The 15,379-nt window shown below is 41.8% G+C and overlaps 1 protein-coding gene across 1 annotated transcript in view; it reads right to left on the reverse strand.

Moving 5' to 3' along the window:
• Positions 1-6,744: 6,744 nt before the first annotated feature.
• DTWD2 (DTW domain containing 2) overlaps positions 6,745-15,379 on the reverse strand; it is a 92,164-nt gene continuing 83,529 nt past the window's right edge. Inside the window, exon 6 of the mRNA XM_082075597.1 lies at positions 6,745-14,025. Within this exon, the coding sequence (XP_081931723.1) occupies positions 13,855-14,025 (171 nt within the window). The 3' untranslated portion in view covers positions 6,745-13,854. The remainder of the gene's footprint in view (positions 14,026-15,379) is intronic.

A 15,379-nucleotide genomic window follows, 5' to 3' on the forward strand; every position in this document is an offset into this window, starting at 1 on the left:
CCTGCGGATCACAGAATGATAATGTTATTTTTTTTTTTTAAACAGACTTTTAATCCAAGGAACACTAAAATATAAACATGTCACAACAGCTCCATGTGTCAATGTGCTCTAAGTGCCATTAAATGTAAAATCTCTAGCATTACAGAGCATCATTGAAATATTTTTTTGTCAAATTGAGTAGGTTTAATTAAAACCTATTATAACCTGGAAGGCACACTACAAAAGACAAGGATAGCATGCAAGAGCTATACACCATTTTTTCTACTCCTAACAGAAGTTGCCAAGAAGAAATTATCAGCTTGTTTAAAAATAACAATCTGTTAAGACTTGCAGTAATGGGGAAATAGTGTACAGTGGTATTGCAACCAGTTACCTTAGATCTGTAGTAAAATCATAGAATATCTCAAGTTGGAAGGGGCCCATAAGGACCACTGAGTCTAACTCCCTGCTCCTTGCAGGACTACATGACACTAAACCAGATGACTAAGAGTGTTGTCTAGTCACTCAGACTCTGGCAGGCTTGGTGCTGTGACCACTTACTTCCACGGGGAGCCTGTTCCAGTGACCACCATCTCAGTGGAAAACCTTTTCCTAATGTCCAATCTTAACTTCCCCTCATGCAGCTTTATTCAGTTTCCTTGTATATACTGCTGCTGGTTATCAGAGAGAGAAAAGTACCTCCCGCTCCGCTATCCTCCTTGAGGAAGCCGTAGACTGTGATGAGGTCACCCTTCCGCCTTCTCCAAGCTGAACACATCAAGTGACCTCGGCCGCTCCACGTAAGTCTCACCCTCAAGACTTTTAACCGTCTTGGTCACCCTCCTCTGGACACACTCTAATAGTTTTATGTCCTTCTTATATTGAGGCACTTATATAACTGCACAGAGGACACAAGGTGGGAACAGACCAGTGCAAGTGTAGAGTGGGACAATCACATCCCTCAACCAACCAGCTGTGCTGTGCTTTATGCATCCCAGGACATGGTTGGTGCCTTTGGCTGCCAGGGCACACTGTTCACTCATATTCAACTTGCCAAAGTTATAAGCATTGATGAGATCTCCCCCAAGCCTTCTCTTCTCTAGGTGAAACAATCCCACTCTCTCAGCCTTTCTTCAAATGAGAGATGCTCCAGTCCCAGAAAGACTTGTCCCCAGAGAAGAAGGACAGTTGTGAACTTAAAAAGCTTAAGAGAAAACTACTGCAGGCACAAAACATGTTTTCTAGCTTCAGTGGATGAGAGGGTCTAATCCCAGAAGGAACAATTTGGCCTGTCATACCAGCTTTGAAGTTCAGTGCAAGGCAGAAGTCAGCCAAGGGGCTGGCCCACCTTAGAGTGGATTTTCCAAGTTATTGCTTGTTGCTCTTGCGGCAACAAGATGCCATTTGTGCTCTGGGCCTGGGATGCACTAAGAGCTGCTTCCAGCACCTGCTGCTCCACATGCCCGTGCTTCTTCCCATTCAGGTCTGCTTAGGTACTTGGATGGTGCACACAGGGGTTTAGGCAAAGTACAGCTGCACACCACATACTCACTTCCCTTTCTGCTCCACCCTGCCAGCTCTGTCCTGAGAGTCTCCACTCCTGTGCCACTCATACCTTACAGGGGAATAGCAAGGGAAAGAAGAGGTGACATCCCCACATCTTGGAGCACTCGAAACAGTGTTTATGCAATGGGGACAAGGCAAAGCCCTAACAAGAACAAGCCTGACAGCAACTTTGCCACTCAGTGAAAGGTGACATTTGGGAAAGTGTTCTCAGGGGGGCTTTTCTTCCTTTGGACCGAGGTCTCAGCTGGGTCCACAGCATGAAGCAGTGGCATGTGCTGTGGTCCATTGCACAAAGAGTTGCACCGAAGTGTAGCAGCCCTCCATTTGCCAGAGGCATTGGCTGCCCTCTCCTGCAGAAGCCCATGCCATGGCCATTGCTTGGGAAGGTGACTCTGCACAGGTGCAAGGGTGGACAAGGTGTTTCCCATGGTCCCTGGGCCAGCCACTGATCTTTATGAACCAGAAGAGCAAAGCAGGAGATGACTGCAAGGACTTCACGTCACAGCAAGACTTGGGATGACATTGTCTGTGGACAGGAGCCTGGGAGGGAGCATGACCTGCAGGAGTGCCCAGCCCTGTGCTGAAGGGGGCCTCCCTGGGTCCTGGCAGGGAAGGGCTCTGCTGGACTCCTCCAGGCTGAGAGCACAGGCAATGCTGCCCACAGCTAACAAGCTACTGGTTACTTGTGGTGCAGCAGGAGAAGGCCCTGGCCAGAGCGTGGCTGTGACCTGGCTCTTGGCCCTGCCATGGTGACAGTAGGAGCCTTCTGCACAGGGTCACAGGGAGGGAGCCCTGCAGGCAGTCCCAGCAGTGCCCTGTGCATGGCCACCAAGGGCAGAGAAAGCCCCTGACCCTGGGCACAGGGGCCACCTTGGAGCCAGCATCCCAGAGGCCTTCCTCTGTGTAGCATCACCATCCCTGGGCAGGATAAAAAGACCATCCTCCTGTGCCCCACGACCAGCCTGCCAGACTGTGCCTTCATGACAGAGCTGGCCACCCCAGCATTGGAGGGGCTGTGGGAGGAAGACTTAAGGCTGCATGAGGCTGCTGGAGGTTCTCTGCCACACTCCCAGCTCCTGGCAGGGCCATGTTCAAAGCTGCATCTGCTGGACACAAATCCTACTTCATCCATCCTTTGGGGAATGAAGACAAGCTCCTGGGGAGACAAGAAGGACCACACACACCTGGAGGTGCTCACGGCTGTCAGGCCCTTTCAGCTGGATGGCAGTGGCAAAGGCTGGCTTGGTGGCCTGACAAGACCATGGAAATGAGTTCTTAGTGCTTGAGGAGCACTGCAGAGATCGCTGTCCTCATCCCCTGCAAAGCTGGTGGCAGCGGCACTACCAGGGGGGATGCAATGCTGAACCAATGCAAGTGAGCTAATCAGCAAAGTAAGCAGCCTGGGCTGCAGTGATCATGTGCTCATGGAGTTCACAGTCCTCAGGAATGTGGGACAGGCAAAGAGTCAAGTCAGGAACGTGAATTTTAGGAAAGCAAAATTCCAGCTCTTCAGGAAGTTAATTAACAGGACCACCTGGGAAACTGTCCTCAGGAACAAGGGAGCAGAACAGAGCTGCCAGATCTTTAAGGATGCTTTCCATACAGCACAAGGGCTCTCAATCCCCAGATGTAAGAAACTGGCTAAGGAAAAGACTGGCATGGCTGAGTCGAGACCTGCTGCTCAAACTAAAAGGCAAGAAAGAAAAGCAAAGGCAGTAGAAGCAGGGACAGGTATCACAGGAAAGAGTATAGGTACACTGCCCAGTCGTGCAGAGATAGTCAGCAAGGCCCAGGCACAGCTGGAGCTGAACTGGGCAAGAGATGCAAAGAATAACAAGAAGGGCTTCTACAGGTCTTTCAGCCAGAAAAGGAAGGTCAAAGAAAGTGTAACCCCTCTGATAAGCAAGACTGGCAAACAGGTAACAGCAGACGAGAAGAAGGCTGAGGTACTCAGCAACTTCTTTGCCTCAGTCTTCACTTCACTTCAAGCTCTCTTCCCCCACTTCTCAAGTAGAACTGCAAGATGGGGACTTGGGGAGCAAAGTCCCTCTGACTGTAAGTGAAGATCAAGTTTGTGACCACTTGAGGAACCTGAACATATATAAATCTTTTGGACCTAATGAGATACATCCCAAAGTCCTGAGGGTATTGGCTGATGTAGTTGTTAAGCCACTCTCCATGGTATTTGAGAAGTCATGGCAGTCAGGTGAAGTCCCTGGTGACTGGAAAAATGGAAACATCACACCCATTTTTAAAAAGGGTAGAAAGGCGCATCCTGGGAACTACAGACCTGTCAGCCTCACATCTGTGTCTGGGAAGATCATGGAACAGATTCTTCTGGAAGCTATGTTAAGGCACGTGGAGGACAGGGAGGTGATTCGAGACAGACAGTATGGCTTTGCCAAAGGCAAGTCCTGCCTCAGCAATGCAGTGGCCTTCTGCAATGGAGTAACTACCTCAGTGGACATAGGAAGGGCTACAGATGTCATCTATCTGGACTTCTGTAAAGCTTTTGATATGGTGCCCCACAATAACCTCCTCTCTAAATTGGAGACATATGGATTTGTTGGGTGGACTGTTTGGTGGATGAGGAACTGGCTGGATGGTCATATCCAAAGTGGTCAATGGCTCAATGTCTGGATGGACATCAGTGACAAATGGTGTCCCTCAGGGGTCCATATGTGAACCAGTAATATGTCACTTCATCAGTGACACAGACAGTGGCATCAAGTGCACCCTCAGCACATTTGTGGATGACACCAAATTGAGTGGTGCAGTTGGCAGGCCTGAGGGACAGGATGACATCCAGAGGGACTTGGACAAGCTTCAGAAGTGGGGCCATGCAAACCTCATGAGGCTTAACAAGTGCAAAGTCCTGCACCTGGGCTGAGGCAACCCCTGGGGGATGAAGGGATTGAGATCAACCCTGCAGAGGAGGACTTTGGGGTACTGGGGGATGAAAGGTTGGACATGTGACAGCAATGTGAGTTTGCAGCCCAGAAGACCAATCGTATCCTGTGCTGCATCAAAAGAAGCATGGCCAGCAGGTCCAGGGAGGTGATTCTGCCCCTCTGCTCTGCTCTGGTGGGACCCCACTTAGAGTCCTGTGTCCAGCTCTGGAGCCCTCAGTACAGAAGAGGCACAGACCTGTTGGAGAGGGGCCAGAGGAGGCCACAGAAATGACCAGAGGGCTGGAACACCTCTACTATGAGGGCAAGCTGAGAGAGTTGGGGTTGTTCAGTCTGGAAAAGGCTCCAGGGCAGGTTGGCACTGATTCCTGGGGGTTTTTCACCTTCCTCTGCAGCACTGAGTTCAGCCCCTTGCCAGGGCTCCTCTGGGCCATTTTGGGTCTGTGACTGCTTGACGCTCTTGCAGCACCAAAACACCACTGGTGCCCATGGGTCTGGGGTCAGGAGGGATTTTTTCCAGCCCCCCAGGGCAGATTGACCCTGATCCCCAGAGCAAAGTCCATTGCCAGGGCTTGTCTGAGCCATTTCTGCTAAGTTCCTGCATGCTGCTCTTGCAGCAAATAGATGCTTCTTTTTCAGCCTGAAGACACCACTGGTGGCCTGGGTCTGCAGTCAAGAAGGAATTTTTTCCTCCAGGATGACTAGCCCTGGTCACCAGAGGTTTTTCATCTTCCTCAGCTGCACTGAGAAGGCCCCTTACCAGGGCTTCTCTGGGCCATTTAGCCTAAGTCCCTGCCCACTGTTCTTGCAGCACCAAGACACCACAGGTGCCCTGGATCCCCTGGAGCTGCCACGTTTCAGCTGTCTCTGTATTTGGTAAAAGTGCTGCTTTGTCCTTGATCTGTGTTCATGTCGTGTGTGCGCTGGTCTTGCCCTGGGAACCCTGTCCTGCAGCTGAGCTGTCAGCAACAGCATGCACACAGTATTGGGTTTATGAGGCAAGCTGGGGATGGAGGGAGGGGCAGCAGGAGTGGCTTGTGTGACAAGACACTAAAAGCTTCCCCCAAGTCCCATAAAGCCAGTTACACCTAGCCAGTTCCTAGTTCAGCTGGCCAAAGCTGAGCCCATCAGCAATGCTGGTAGCACCCCCGTGACAACGTATTTAAGAAGGGGAAAAAGCTGCTGCAGTAGCTCTCCAGGTATTGCATTGGACTTCTGGATGTCACTGCACATCACAACAGGTTTTCAGCTCTGGGATGTTGAAACATATTTTACATGCTGCAGTGAAGCCCTTATGCCAGTGTACAAAACCATGACGCAAAAGGAGCAGTCTCCAGCCTGACCTAAGAGAGGTCTTCAATAGCTACAATCGCTGGAGAATGAATCTAGCCTTACCAAGCAGCAGCAGCAATGAAACAGATAAACAGGAATGGCACAATCAACCCATTAACTTTTGAAAAACTCCTTTCAAGCATAAAGCAAGCATGTTAGCTGAATTTTGGCACCACAATGAAAACGCAGAAATCAAGCAACCTTTTTAAACTCCTCAAAGATTCTCAGGTAACAGTCATTATCCTCTGTATAACTCAAGCATCTATAGGCTGCACTCACAACTGGGGAATATTCGCACAACAAATATATTTGTTTAATAAATATGGAAATTAAAACACAACAGTTTGTATTTACTATTCATCTCTTGCACAAGCCACCATAGTTCAATTTTTAAAGATACTGGATTTCCATTAAAGCTTGCTTCTGTTCCTGCTTAGATTATTTACACAAAAAATTTCAACGCTTCAGGATGCAGAGAAACATAGAGTGAGGTACCTGCTTCTTCCCTATAGTAATTTCACACCCATCTGTAAAATTTTGGCACCACACTCTATTTTAAAAGCCAGCTTAGCTTGCCTAAGTACTGGAGCCTGGTGCTACTTTAGGCAACAGTGACCATCCACTTGGTTCCATTTTAAAACAGAGCATTTTGTGACAGCTTCAGAAGTTATATTCACAAATCTTGTTTGGGGTTCAACTCTACGGCACCTCTGGCTATCCTACAGGACAAAACTTATTAATATTTAAACATCAGCATTAAGACTATCATGCATTTTACATAGAATGCTTTGGTTCAACATGATTTCTTCATTGAGTAACTGGCCAGCAAGGCACTTGCTTCCATCTTACCTGAATTATCCATGAGGTATTACCCTGTAGAAATCATCAGCTTCACTGGGAGAATCACTCAACAGAACACTCCTGTCATATTTTATTTTTTTCCCTTTATTAAGTTCCAATGTTAATAAAAATTCAGCATTTTTGGAGGCAGAATATACTCAGTATTTTATATGCAAAAAATCAAAGCTAACTGTAATACAGTGAAATCAATCCAAATCACCAAAATTTAATCCAAAGGTTCACAAAGGTGAAGGTCACACCTCTGCAAAGGGCAGCACAGGATCTTTTTTTATTTCAATAGAAAATAAAGATGAAGACTGAGTTAATTCTCTGAAAGGTTATAGCATTCACATTACAATTTTTCTGACTAGAAAGTGCTAGGAAGTCAGAGCAGATGCACATTTCAGGGCCTAAACTCTCTGACACTGTAACTCATACCTCTCTCCACATCCAATCCAATTCCTCCAACAATTTCTCCTCTGCTTCTGCCAACTTAGAAAACCAAACCAAACCAGACAGCCAGTTCCCTGTCCCCGAACTTCATCACTTTGAATTAGGTATCATTTTCTCATACACACACTGTGGAAACAACAGCAGCAATTAGGATCAATTTACATCTGAGGTCAACAATGCTGCCAGGTAAGTGAATGCTTTCTTATTTGATTTTTAATTATGTTTAACTTCCTCTTGATGTAATGCCCTTAAAAACTTAAAAGAGGACAGACCCTAAAGAAGAGGCTGCACCCATCGACAGACTCACTCTCATAGCGGTAACATACAGTGTTACAGCAATTTTGAGCTACACAATACTCATGCCCCTTTCTTCTGTCTTTGAAGTGACACGTGCCTCTAGAGAAAGAAGAACCGTTCTTCTGTTCCCTTGAACAGAAGGGCTGTGATTTTCCTTGCATCTTGGGAAGGGCACATAAGTGAGGACCTCCCATTACCTGCTCCTAGGCAAGGTGTAAAATCTAGTCTTTAAAAGTCTGCTTTCATATTTAGTCCTTTATCACTGGACAAATATTGACTTTTTATCTTTCCATTTCAGATAAAACCCTGGTGAACAGTAACTGCAACAAAAATTGATGTCCACACTTTGTTTTTCCTCTTTATATCAAAAGAACGTAATGCCCCAACAGTGCCAGAATAGCTCTGCAAAACATCACCTGTGACTCCACAGTGCTGACAGGGTCAAAAAGGAAACATGACTGCTGTCTGAACAGAGACACAGGGATGATTTAGTTTTGCAGGCAGAGATGGAAGTTCAGCCTACATGGCTAAAGAATGCCAAACTCTTGCTGAACACAATGAGATGAGTGGCATGAACCCAAGGGGAGAACTGCTGTCTGTTTGGGGGGATACAGATGAACAAACCTGAGTAGAATGAGAATCTCACAACTGTTTCAAGATCAACTGAAGTACTTATTTTGTCTACTACAAATGCCTGTTCAAAGAAAAAGAGAAGAAAAACATATTTGAATAAGGCAAGAGTCACAAATCCTAGGTGTTCCTTTTTTTTTTTGGCTAGCACCTGACTACCAGCACTTTCCATTAACAAATCCATTATTGATATGATCAAGGGTGAAACAATGACCAGTAAGATTCTAGTTCTGTTCTGCATAACTCTATTATGCTGAAATTAAAGAAAAAAACAGATGTAAAAGTCCTTATTCCATGGATGCTCTTAGTGAAAAAGAAAATCCACAGAACCATTCTAGGGAAAACAATATAAATGATCTTTTAATCTAAACTCAGTATTCTTCGCAATACTGATTGCACACCTGGCATACACCAGCATTTCTAGCACTGACTCAAAACTTCCTATGTAATCCTAGCACTTAAAAGAACATGGAACTTGATGTTGTGTAAAGTTTAAACTCCCTTAGAGGACTACTTCAAGTAAAATAAACTACGGTAAGTTGATAAATTCATATACTTGTGTATCACTTTTTCCTCATTCTGCTAATAACTATGAAAAAGATTCAAATGTAATGTAAATGACCTCAGTTCTGCAAACACTTAATCACAACCAGTATATGACCCATTTTTCAACACGTTCATTTAAAAATGTATAAAGTATGAAAAAAAACCAACAAACAACACACACACATACAAAAACAAATCAAAACCAAACAAAATATTAGAAATTTATCATTACTTTCACCTGCACATCTGCTCTATATATATGATCCTTTCAGCAACAAAGTAAACTGAGGAACTTGAGCCACTGACCTCTTTTCATAGAAATTTAATTTTACTTTTGAAATCTACTTTAAAATGATTAACTTATAATAATTACTTGTGTTCTGTAAACACATGATTTATATTAACAGGCATGTACATATGCAAATGGTTTAGATATCATTAATTTGCCAAATACTCTCTATTGCTGTTTCACTAACACATAAAGGACCAGGTATGTCTTAATGCACTCTAAACCATTTCTAAATGCTCTTTGATATAGCTCTTTATTGAGAGTAAAACCTAATGTTCAGACCCAAAAAAATCTTTCATATGCCACATATAGTCCCAGTTTCAGTTCAGCTATAAAAGCTAAAATATGTTACCTGTATTAAGAGACACAGTAGGTCACAGGATAGCAAATGGTCTGTTACAGCTGCTGAGGGTTTTAATTATTACTTACAGGGGCAGAGAGAACAGTTCAAAGCTGCTTCCAACTGAGCACCTGCTGCCTCTCACACCCATGACAGAAGATGTGCAGTATGCATATCCACGTAGATCAATTGGTATATATAGGCCAAACTAAGCCACAACTGTGCTGAGAGCACTGCTGCCCCACAGGTATGGCAATTTTTCTCTTGCTTACTGGTAAACATATCTTCTCACATAGAAAAACTAGCTTGCATCTTTTAGGAAATAAAAAGGGATCCAAAGAAATCTGTAGTGGATCTTAAGCCCGCAAAACAAAGCAGCTGCCCTAGGATATACTCCATTAACAAATCAAATCCTGGTATTAAGTGAACACCAGGATATAGTGATGAGTATGAAGCTTTATACCAGCCTTACCCTGGTAAGAGAGACAATTTTTATCTAAGCTTCTTGATCAGCTTCTTAAAACAAAGACCTTTCTCTCCTTCTCCACTCTTTACTTCCCTCTGCCACCTGTCCCTGACCACAAAAGTGGCTCTCAGGGCATGAAGCGCTAGGGCTTTGGAGAGATTGTGACAAGGGACACAGAGAACAAACGTGGCAACTAAGAGTGCATGGAAGTCCCTGAAGTGCAGGTCTGTAGCAGGGAGATGGGGAATGGCTGCATGAGAACAGAACCAGCTTTTTTTTTTGTTGTTGTTGAGTTTTTTTTTTAACATGACTACAACCATATAGGGAGAGGAAAAAGCATGAGAGATATTGGATGTTCAGGTCATGACTCCTAGGAGGGCACTGAGCTGGAAATGCAGCAGTTGGGAATGCGAGAGCATGGGAAGATGTGCATGTTTGTGGGGTAGCAAACAGAAGTCAGACACTCCTTCATAAAGCAAGAAGAGAACTCTGAAATGCTTTGAGAAACTGCCACAGCAATTTACTCTTCATGCAGGTTTCAATGGGTAACAAAGGACCTTTTTCTTCAAATGGCATAGGAAAACCCACATCTCTTCATTAATTGAGTGAATGGTGTTTAAAAGGCACTAAAAAGGACTAGGCTTTCCTTTTTACGTTACCAGCACATGCGAACAAATTCAATTCTGTAGAGCCGCAGTGGCACATGATCACAGTAAATTAGATCTTTTATTGCTTTGAAGCAGAAAAAAATATATAATTTATGTGCATTCATGTATGTAGGCATAATAAACACAAACCTCAAGAGAAAAACATGAAGCAATACCCCTTTTAAAAAGTTCAAGTTTTAATTAAATTTCAAAATAAGCAGGAAAGTTGTAGAAAATAATGCAGCATAAGCAATTTTTTATCTAATGTAACAGCTGAGAAGAAAACCTTTGGTCTTAAAATAATTTTTGCCCCTTTTGAAGTCAGTTGAAAAGTTCTCTTTTTATTTGAAAGAAAATTAATAAAAGAGTAATTTTTTTTGTAATATGGTAACACCATATTGCAGCTGGAATTTCAATAGGGTCATGAGACAATGAAAGTAAAATCTTGAACAAATTTGAAGGCTTTCTAAACAAAAGGGGGGCGTGAGGATTGTGTTCTTATTTTGAAAGATTTCTAGCTTTGCCTTTTTTCTTAAATTCTGTCTTACAAATTATGAAAATATGGAGACTTAACAGTGCCCACCTTTGTAAAATTTTCATATGTATTCATGTGTTCAAAAGCCTGCTCTCCATGTAACCAGTTCCCCAAAGCATGACAAAGAGGTACACGGTAAGCAGATTTCATTCTGGCAGCAATATTTAGATGTATAAAGTGGACAAGGACAAAGAACAAAACACTAGAAGCAAACATATTCCTTTTTTTTTTTTTTAATCAATATCTAGTTAGACTGTTTGGTTTGACTCATTAATCTTTTGGTAAGTAAAAAATTAAACAGATTGACCATTACAGTAAAAATTAAAACTGTAAATTAAACTCATTCTAATGAAATTGCTTGCGAAGAGTGCTACTTCATCATGCACAACTTCCATCGAAAGAGTTTGCGATGTCAGAATACCCACCGCTTTGAGGTGAGGTATTTAGAAATAAATTCTGAATCTAAAAGACCTCAAAACTAACTTTCTAAACTCTTCTTACATTTTTCTATTGTCTGTATTTCCAAAGTTCCACCAAAAAAAGTAAAAAAGAAGTATTTTATTTTGTCCTTAATAGCTTCTAACAAATGTGAAACTGAACTTCATATGACTGCTGTGTTGCATCTAAATGATCTCTATATTACAGCTGAGATGGGACATAAAAAAACTCAAAAAATATAATGCCTGGAGGTTTGCAATGAAATGTTTTTCATTCCTTCATCAACTGCTGCACAGTGATTGATCTAGTACTGTACAACACAGGAAATTAGCAATTAAAGGCTTCCATGCATCCAGCATTAGATCCTACAAATTCTGTTAACCACAGGAGCAAAATTAGAAGAACAAGAGGAATCAACAAAACTAAATAGCGCTTTATTGTAAACTGTGTGAAATTTGTCCTTTACTGAAAAAAAAAACCATGAAAACTCTGCACAGACTGCACGCACAAGAATATTTAATGTAAGATTATAACTCAATTAAGACAACTATTTCTCTGATCCAGAAATTCTAAGGCATTTTGCAGATGTCCGTGAATCCCAGGCTGTAATACAAATGTCATTCTGTTCTCCATAATATAAACTCACATTTTATGAAAAGACACATTTAGCCTTCTGTCTAGGAAAATAATCCTCACAATGTAGGTTGAAAGACACACTATCGTTCTAGATTGAGTCTAAAATAAGGTGACCTAAATTAGCATATACAACATTAAATGTGAGTATCTTCTGTGTATGTAATGCTGTAGCATTAACAACAAAGCCTGATAGTCTTGTTCCCTTATGAATGCTGGACCATGTCCCAGAGCATGGGGAAACAGCTTCCCAGCCCAGCACAAGACAAACCAGCCCCAGAACCAGAGGAGGTGTCATGTACGAGTCTGCACACACGAGCTGCGCAAGACACAACTTCAAACCCACTGCGCTTCACTACAGGAACAAACGTGCCTTCTCTCTGTTCCAGCGTGAGCAAGGGTACATCTGCGTTATCATTAATCACACGAGACTGTTTTGCTTCAGATTTGTCAAAACTAATTCAGGTTTGCTGAATTTAGTGACAGATACAGGATTTATCTAGACCAGGAGAGGAGAAAAAGGTTACATAAACTTTCCTAACACAGCCAGGCGAATTAAATTGTTAATCCAGGCCTAAACAAAAGGTCACTATTAGCTCAGGGTTAACTAAAACTTCTTAGCTAATCTCTGACCTCATTTTGACCTCTCCTGTTAATTGCAGAAATGCTTTCAGTTAATAAATAGGTTAGCTGTGCTTACACCCCCCACTTCTGTAGTTTCTTTCCTTGCAGCTCATAAATTAAGGACGAAATATCTATTTCTAAGACTAATTAGTACCCAATTAACTCCATGTTGTTTCCTAGAGTGGAACTGATAGTAAAGACAAACATTAAGCATTTTAAGCTGTTTCATGAAGGAGACATAGATGAACATGAACATTTATTTCACTTTTTTTTTTCCCCTCCAGATCATAAAGTATTGCTTCACAAAGTTTGTAAAAATACTCAATTCTTTTGCTTCTAGCAATTTCCACTAGAAAGAAGTATAGTTATATCAATGTTAGAACTAATAAAGAACACATGTAAATCTAATTGATCTGCAATCATGTTAGTAGGCTGTATCCAGACATAAGCATTTGTCATTACATCATATTTCTTACAGGACTGTTTACACTGGGCTTCTTTAATTCCTTTAGGATCATAGCCATTGCATACCAGGGTATAATTATGACATAACCATATCCATAAAATGTCCTCTCCTGTGGAAGAGGACATTTTCTCAAGTAAAAGTGAAGCACCTGAGTTATAATTAAAAAAATCATTTCACTACATTCCTTCTTTTTGCAAGTCAGAAATATTCAGATTCTGGTAAAAACATATGCAGGCTTAATTCAAAAATTAAGTCTGAGAGACAAATGAAACCTGACTGCATTGTAAAATGTATATAAATTTACAAAAGGGAATTCTAATAATATAAGAAATAAAAATCTCAAAGTTAAAAAGAACTATACAAATAGCATGCCTTATGCTCAGCTGGACTAAGTAATATAATGAATTACAGTTTGAAAACCTACTGTAATTAGATACTGAAGCTAAAATGCTCTGTAGAAATGCAATATACTTATAAATGTGGAAGCCTTACCTTTCCATTACATTCATGTTCCATGCCTTTTCATTCTGATAAAAGCTCCCCCAAAGTAAATTTATCTAGTCACACTCCGGATCATACTTGTCACACAAAAGATAACACAATTCTAAGTTATGCTCAGAAGTTGTTTCTTCTTTTCTATAGGAAACAAGCATGATCTTCTATCATGTGAATAAAGGCACCTGGCCTACTGCAAAAATGAAAAAGCTTGTCCATTACTGTTTGTCACATTGGCAGATAAACTCTTGCCTATGAAGGGCCTAAAAGTTGCTTTATTATAGTACAGTCCACCATTTGGATCAAATCCAGATTCATATTCATTTGGTAGTTGCAAATAAATCCCACCATACTGTCAGTACCGTTTTCTTATATTTTAACATTATTCACCAAAAGCTCCATTCTTCTGAGTTTGCGCTTATTCTTTGGCATTGGCTTGTCATACAAGCCATTTTTGAGAAGATGCTCCTTGCTGTGATGAATCTGGGCACCATGTTGAAGCTGGAAAGAACATAAAGCTTGAAGTGGACGGAGTATAGTCTGCAGAAAGATAAAGGAGTGGGGGTGAACAAAAATGCAAACCTTTTAGTAAGCTATTTTAAAGGTATCAATTATTCCAGGTTTTGTATTCAAGCAGTATTTTAAAATGCTAACAAAATATAACGCGGATGATAAATGCTGATAAAATACAACCTTTGAACTTAAAAGGAGCCACATAGCAGACACACATCCACCTACTTGCTGTCATTCCTTATTACTTCCTTTGACCTACTCAATCCTGACTTCAGTCCTAGCTATATTACTGTATGTTATGGCTTTAACTTGACTTTAGTAACATATTACAATCAATTACTGTGGCTCAGTCAACAGGCTGTAATAAAATAAGTAACAATAACTAAGCTGTTTGTGTTTGTGGGAAAATACCTTGAGGCAGGGTTTTGAGGAGGATTCTTATGATAAAGGCAGCTGGACTGCTGTCCCAGGGACCGGACTGTATCCCTGCTGCTGGCCAGTGATATTATGTAGGTCTAATGAAGTCACAAAAAACAAATTTCTCTCAAGTGGTTCCTAATTGTGGCTTCTTAATTTTCTGGTTCTCTGACTCAGTATCATGGGGTCTCATATGCAGCTGTATAGAGCAATCACAAAAGTAACTGCAGTAAGCAGGAGCTGACTTTCTACCAAGTAAAATGTGAATCATCCAAGTACACCAAAAAATCAAGTGACTAATACTGAGCATCCAATTAAGTGCCCTTTTTCACCTTCCGTGGTTTCCAACTTCAATTTGCCATCTCATATGCTGGGAATAGCACTACTTAATTCAGAGGGGTTATAAAAAAGTGCACTAATGTTTCTGAAGTTGGTTGCTATCGCAACATTCGTAGAAGCATCTTTGAGAAACTGACAGTTTTGTCATGGAAAAGTAGGTTGGGCCAATTCTGAGAGGTAGGGATAAAACAGAATATAGGACTGGGAATTGTAGTCACCAAGAAAACATTGACCCTCGGCCTGAGTAAGACAGAAGAGCCAAAGAAGGAAAAATATGCCAACATTGTCCTAGCACGCCAAAGCAAAAAGTAAATATACAAAACCCACTTTAATTTCAGAATTTCTCACTTTTCTCAGGTTTAACTGCTACAATAAAAAATTACCTCCTTTAATTATAACATAAAAGCATATGATAACAGCATTGTCATAGAATATACACAAGTATCTAGAAAAGTTTATTTACACAGAGTTCCAATTTATGACCCACATTTTCTTGTGTGGCCATACACTTTGTTCCAGTCTGGTTCTAAAGGCAATTGATTTAATGTTGAGGTGATTCTCTAGTGTCACAGAAGAAGACACAGGGGTAGCATACTCTACACCAACTACAGAACCAATTTTTGAC

Source organism: Streptopelia decaocto (genome assembly GCF_964273445.1).
Source record: "Streptopelia decaocto genome assembly, chromosome: Z".
NCBI classification, from domain to species: domain Eukaryota; kingdom Metazoa; phylum Chordata; class Aves; order Columbiformes; family Columbidae; genus Streptopelia; species Streptopelia decaocto.